At 38.1% G+C, this 7,197-nt stretch overlaps 1 protein-coding gene across 1 annotated transcript; it reads right to left on the reverse strand.

Moving 5' to 3' along the window:
- Positions 1-2,025: 2,025 nt before the first annotated feature.
- LOC122504516 lies at positions 2,026-4,119 on the reverse strand. The gene has a single exon (XM_043615663.1). The coding sequence runs from the start codon at positions 4,117-4,119 to the stop codon at positions 2,026-2,028; it is 2,094 nt and encodes a 697-aa protein (XP_043471598.1).
- Positions 4,120-7,197: the final 3,078 nt, after the last annotated feature.

Raw genomic sequence — 7,197 nt, forward strand, 5'->3', positions numbered from 1 at the left:
GTCTTATGTTAGGTTTTAGCAGTCGTAACGTTTGCGATACAATTAGATCCAATTAGACTCTACTATAACTCCAAAAACTGGGTGGGAAATTTGATAAATTTTTAATATATTAATTAAAGTACTACAAATTGACAAATATTGTTCTCTGCATTTGAATTGGTTAAAATAACTAATTTGATAATAAAAAGTAAATCACTGATTCAAATAGTTATATTTTCCTACTGAAATAGCTAATGGTAACTAATTATTATTCTTTTCCGGTCAAATTAAATTCCTGAGCTATTTCCTTATTTTCCAAATTGGTAGACACACTGTTAAATGTATTGGTAGAAACTAAAACCTGTCGAAGACAGGTACGACAGCTAGTTATTAATAAAATTAAAAAATTTGTTATAATTTTTTTTATGTTTATTAATAAATTAAAAATTTTGTTATAATTTGGAAATCGTCTGTAATTGCATAAAAGGCAGAATTAGAAATTGTTTATATTGGATTAAAGGAAAAAATGGAGATTGGTTCTATTGGATAAAAAAAAAGCTGAAAATTGTTTAAATTAGATGAAAGGAAAAATTGGAAATTTATTATATTGCATAAAAACAAAGCTGGAAATTGGTAAAATTTAATAAAAGGCAAAATTAGAAATTGGTTATATTGGATAAAAGGCGAAATTAAAAATTGGTTATTTTTATTTTCAAGAGTAATTTTTATTTTCACAAAGTAACAAAAATTATAACGAATAACAATAATGAATTGAAAACTAAATTGATTTGAACACTGAAAATTTGTTACAATTATAATTATACAACGACTGACCCGTCTATATTCGAAGACTGTTAGACTTGTACTGACTTGTCTTTACCTGCTCCCTTCAGGACTTTCCGCCGCCCCTTCCCTTTTTGGGGTTTTCCAGAAACCTTATCTCACTATCCATTGTTCTGGGCCATCGCAAATACAAAATTACAAACACACTACAAGGTCATTTCGCGTCAGTAACATACTCTACCCCAGTATGGGTTGTGTCACACAATCATACTACGGCTGGCTGTATTACAGCAACTTTTACAGCAGGTCTTTTGAGCACTTGACCGTTACTCGTTCGAACATCAATCACACGGATTCGACCATCTTTCCCCGGGTATACTGTGGAAATTATTCCCTTGATCCATGTGTTTCTGGGTATTGATCCGTCCACGACTAGTACCACGTCCCCCACGGCTAAAGGTCTGACTTCCTGGTTCCAGCACTTCCTGATGAGTAATGTTGGCAAATATTCCTTGGTCCAACGCATCCAAAACATATCGGCCAATCTCTGCGCAATTCTCCATTGCTTTCTCAAGCATAAGTCTGTATCGGTGAATTTTCCTTCGATTATGCTGCCTGAGGACGACCCAATTAAAAAATGATTAGGAGTCAGACCTTCAGTATCGTCAGGAGCAATTGGTACGTGGGTTAATGGTCTGCTGTTCACCGTATGTTCGACCTCAGACATTAATGTCATTATAGTCTCTTCTTTAGGTGCTCTCTCTTTTAAGACTGCAGATAGAGCATTTTTAACGCTCCGTATCATTCTTTCCCAGGCTCCCCCCATGTGAGGGGCCGACGGGGGTATGAATTTCCATCGGATTCCGTGATTTGCTGCATGGTTTTCAATTTTCTCGACATCCATTTCCGACAAAGCCTTTTTTAGTTCCGTCTCGGCGCCTCTTAGATTGGTCCCGTTGTCACAATATATCTCGGTTGGTGTACCACGACGTGCAGACATACGTCTTATTGCCATGATCGCAGAATCCGCAGAAAGTGTGTGTGCTAATTCTACGTGGATGGCGCGAACAGTTAAGCAGGTGAAAAGTACACCCCACCTTTTTACATGTTTCCTCCCGATTGTGATTATCATCGGACCAAAATAATCGAGGCCGCATCGAGTAAATGGTCTCTCGTTCTTATCCATTCGCGCTTCTGGTAGGTTTCCCATCCTAGGTGCTTCGGGTTTAGCCCTTTTTATTCGACACTGCTGACATTGCGATATTACTTTTTTACAGTAGGCCTGATATTCAGGATCCAGTACCGTTGACGCAGTTCGTTGATAACGGCCTCCGTAAATCCATGATGCAGTTTCTCGTGCCAATGTAGGATTAACAACTTGGCGAATCTATGTTTTCCATCTATAATAACAGGATTTTTCATATTTTGGTTGATGTTGTTTGCTAATCCTATTCTGCTATCAATTTTTAGTATATCCTTATCAATAATCAGTGGCAGCTTGCATAATCGACTGTCTTTCTGGATCGGACGACCGGCTTTAATGGCTTCGAGTTCCTTTTCGAAGGAATCGTACTGAGTTTTCTGAATCCATTGATTTTCTGCTTGTTCTATATTTTCTGCAGTTGGCTTCATTTTCGTTCTTTCAATCCATATCTTCTTCCCCACATATACCCATGCGGTACATCGAATTAATCGTAACCATTTCGAAAACCGATTTATATCTGGTAATTCGAATTCTTTTTGTGTTCTCGTTACGTTTAGACAAGTAATCTTCCTTTCGACGCTTATCTCCTTTGTTGTAGTAAATGGTGGCCAATTGTCACTCGTTTTTTTTAGGAATTCAGCTCCTTGTAACCATTTCGACAATTGTACTTCTATTTTTCCACGATCTCTAGTGGCTACATCCGCCGGATTGTCTCTCGTGCTTACCCACCTCCACTCATGTGGGCTCGTTATTTCACTAATTTCACCGAGACGGTGGGCAACGAATGCTTGATATTTGTGAGGATCTGCATTTATCCAAGATAGTACATTCCTAGAGTCTGTCCAAAAATAACGTTCATCGATTTTCATCTCAAGTTCTCGAGTTACGAAGTCAGCCAATCTACTGCCTATCAGAGCACCTTGTAGTTCCATTCTCGGTATGGATATTGGTTTTAGGGGCGATACTCGGCTTTTACCTACTACGTATGATACTTCTACGTTCCCATCCGGATAGACCATTCTCCAATATACGACAGCCGAGTAAGCTTGTTCGCTAGCATCACTAAATGTATGTAGCTCTAATCTCTCGGGTTTCTCACGCCTCATTCTATAACACCTTGGTATTTTCGCCTTTTTGACTCCTTCTATATCGTTTATCCATAGTTTCCATTTTTCGAATTCTGGTATTTTTAATCTTTCGTCCCAATCGATCCCACTTCTCCATACGTTTTGGAGTAGAATTTTAGCTTTAACGTGGTATGGGCTCAACATTCCCAACGGATCGTAGACAGACATAATAGTCTGTAACATTTGACGCTTCGTTGGTATTTCCGATCCATCCAATATATTCCCTGCTATTCTTTTAAAGCTTAGATCAAAGGTTATCATATCTTCTCGTGGGTCCCATATCAGGCCAAGAGTTTTATGTGTGTTCTCATCAAGCATTACCAGGTTGATCGATCCTTTCGTTGGAGCCGTAGTTCCCATTGTAGCCAATACCTTGTCGCTGTTGCATGCCCAGTTTCTTATCTCGAATCCTCCATTTTTATGTATTGTGGTTACTTGATTTATCCTTTCAATGGCCTTTTCTTCATCTTCGACACAATCCAGATAATCATCCACATAATGGTTTTTTATAATGGCCTTTACCGCTTCCGGATATTTTCCTTCCAGCTCTTTTGCATTTTTATTTTTTATATACTGAGCCATGTGAGGCGATGACGCTGCTCCGAATATCATGGACGTCATCACATACGTGGATGGTTCTTCTTTTCTATTCCACCCTCGCCACAAAAATCGCTGAGCGTTCTGGTCTTCGTTGCGGATCTTCACCTGCAAAAACATTTCTTTAATGTCTCCTTTGAATGCAATTTTTTCAATTCGGAATCTCATTAATACGCTTAACAGCGGAGTCACTAAGTCCGGCCCAGTCATTAGTTGATCGTTTAATGAGATTCCATCCACTTTTGCTGCAGCGTCAAATACGAGTCGAAATTTTCCAGGCTTATTTGGATTCTGAACGCCGAAGTGAGGTAAATACCAAGTGCAATCACTTGGTTTATATGAATCGTCTATCTTTTTTGCGTACTTAGATCGAATTAAATTTTCTATTTCTCGAGTATATTGTTTTCCGTAGTCAGCATCTCGATCCATCTTACGTTCGACAGCCTCTAATCTTTTCTTCGCATATTCCTTACTGTTTGGCCTTTTATATAGAGTCTTTTTTCCATAAAAGACCAGCTTCCCATTTATTTCCAACTCTTCGTGTAGTATCATGTAAGATCCTTTCAACACGTTCAGAGTCTTTATCTTTTCGACATATCAATTTAATCCCAATAGATTCGAGATTAAAATTTAACTTCACAATTCGATGAAGATCATTTATAGTATCTTTTTCATCGTAGCCGTTTACTTGTTTTAGAGACAACTGTCCAACGTGTTCTTCATTTTCTTTAGGGTTTCTTCGTTTCAAGTTGCCGTGAATTGTCCAGCCGAGTTGTGTGAGTGATCCCACTGGTTCATATACCGATGTGATTCGTATCTCTTTTGGTGTTATTAAATGACTATTATCTTGACCAATTAATATTTTCGGTCTGACGAAGTGATAATAATTGATATCTATATGTCTCAGATGTTTATATGTTTCGACATCTTCTGCGTGCAGACTTTGAGGAGGTAACCTTAGATTTTTAATAGTCTGTGCATCTCTTATTTCGTACCTGTTCTTTTGTTTATCTAATGGGTTCGTAATATCAAAATTAATCATTTGACTCTTGCTGTCAACTATCTCGGTTCCCTTTACAGCTTGTAATCGTAATATGGTATTTGTTCCCTCTGCTCCTATTTGTTGTGCTAATTTCGAGTCTATTAATGTTACCGTCGCCCCATCATCTAACATAGCGTATGTGACGATACTTCCTTTTGGTCCGTGTACTATAACTTGCATTATTTTCAACAGTACTAGTCACATGGAGGACCTTGCTCCATCCTTTTCATGATCAGCAGTTGTAGTTGTACGTGTTTTCCCTTTTGGAAATCCGCCGTGAAGCAATGAGTGGTGACTTTTGGTGCATCCATCTTCTTTACACCCCGTCGCATGGCAATCTCGGTTATAGTGTGTATTTGATAAACAACGGTAGCACAATCTTTTTTCCTTTACCCATTCCATGCGATCCTGTTTCGATATTTTTGTAAATTCTCCACAACCAGTGATGTGATGACCAAATATTTCGCAATACGAACACTCTTTTTCAGATTCTGAAACCGTTGTTTTGGCTCGTTTAGATTTTTGCGATGTATCTGTATGCAATACTGTACGTTTTTTAAAGGTATTACCACGTGTGCTTGACTGATGGCCTAATCTGTTCCTAACGTTGCTTTTCTTAGCGACATCATCCAGATCCTTTTGTGTTTGGTAAAATAGCTCGCTCGTACCTGCCTTGCATGCCATCTCCGCTTCCCGGAATAGAAAATCTGATAGTGTTATTAATGACGATTGTACATCGTCATTTCTATCACACAAGAATCTGTGGTAAAGTTGAATCATACTGGGTGGCAATTTTTTTAATATTTCGTTTGTTAGATCAGGACTGTACAAGTATCCAACGTTATTCGCCGATTGCATGGCCGCTACGCAGTTCTTAACTTTGGTGGCGAATATCACGATCCCTTCTCCCCTTTCGTCCATAATAGGGGGTAATTTATTCAAGTCCTCAACTACTCTTTTTGACACAATGCCTGGGTTTCCATAGCGCATCTGCAGAATCTTTATTATTTCGCTTGTATTTTCGGCTGTCATCATTACAGCAGCTACGGCCTCCCGGGCTTGTCCCTTGAGAGATTCATGTAACCTCAAAAGGTTATCCTGCTCAGTTAGTCCTCCTGTTTTAGTCGATTGCTCGAATGCTCTTCGGAATGCAGGCCATTCCAATACGTTACCATCAAATTCAGGGAGTTTCTTGCTCATTGTCATGTGTCCTATGAGTCTCTTCGTTGCCGCTTCGGCATGCCTGACGCCGATATTTTCCTCTACATGAGATAAAGTTAGAGGTCTTTCGTTATTTCGAGTTGGACCCCATCGTTGGTGATTTTGAGTCGCCCACTCTCGAGTTCTGGCGCGTTTAATTCTCTCTTCATCGCTGCAGTCGCTATTTTCTGATACATAAGTAGCATAATCTCTATCGATTTCACTTAGTTCGTCTAAATAACGTTGATGAGCGATCATCAATGCGTCCACACTACGTCTACTTCGGTTATCCGATTTGCTGCCACGTGTTCCCGACTCTCCACCCCGTAGAGATTGGGAAACTGTATCCTTGTGCCCGGTTGCAACATTCCGCGAGGCCCCGCCTCGACCACGTGGTCGACCACGTCCACGACCTCGTGCCATCTAATTTTCACTTTTCACTGTTTCAAATATATATATACCCGGCGCCTCCACCAATTTTATTTTCAAGAGTAATTTTTATTTTCACAAAGTAACAAAAATTATAACGAATAACAATAATGAATTGAAAACTAAATTGATTTGAACACTGAAAATTTGTTACAATTATAATTATACAACGACTGACCCGTCTATATTCGAAGACTGTTAGACTTGTACTGACTTGTCTTTACCTGCTCCCTTCAGGACTTTCCGCCGCCCCTTCCCTTTTTGGGGTTTTCCAGAAACCTTATCTCACTATCCATTGTTCTGGGCCATCGCAAATACAAAATTACAAACACACTACAAGGTCATTTCGCGTCAGTAACAGGTTATATTAGATAAAAATAAAAATTGGAAATTGGTTCTATTGGATAAAAACAAAGCTGGAAATTGTTTAAATTGGATGAAAGAAAAAATTGGCAATTGGTTATATTGGATAAAAACAAAGATGGAAATTGGTTAAATTGGATAAAAGGCAAAATTGAAAATTGGTTATATTGGACAAAAAAGCTGGAAATTGGTTAAATTGGATAAAAGGCAAAATTAGAAATTGGTTATATTGGATAAAAGGCAAAATTAAAAATTGGTTATATTGGATAAAAACAAAGCTAAAAATTGTTTAAATTGGATGAAAGGAAAAATTGAAAATTTATTATATTGGATAAAAACAAAGCTGGAAATTGTTTAAATTGGATAAAAACAAAGCTGGAAATTGATTAAATTTAATAAAAGGCAAAATTAGAAATTGGTTAAATTGGATTAAATAAAAAAATGGAAATTGGTTCTGTTAGATAAAAACAAAG

The sequence above is a fragment of the Leptopilina heterotoma genome, unplaced genomic scaffold (assembly GCF_015476425.1).
Source record: "Leptopilina heterotoma isolate Lh14 unplaced genomic scaffold, ASM1547642v1 Lhet_302, whole genome shotgun sequence".
Taxonomy (NCBI): domain Eukaryota; kingdom Metazoa; phylum Arthropoda; class Insecta; order Hymenoptera; family Figitidae; genus Leptopilina; species Leptopilina heterotoma.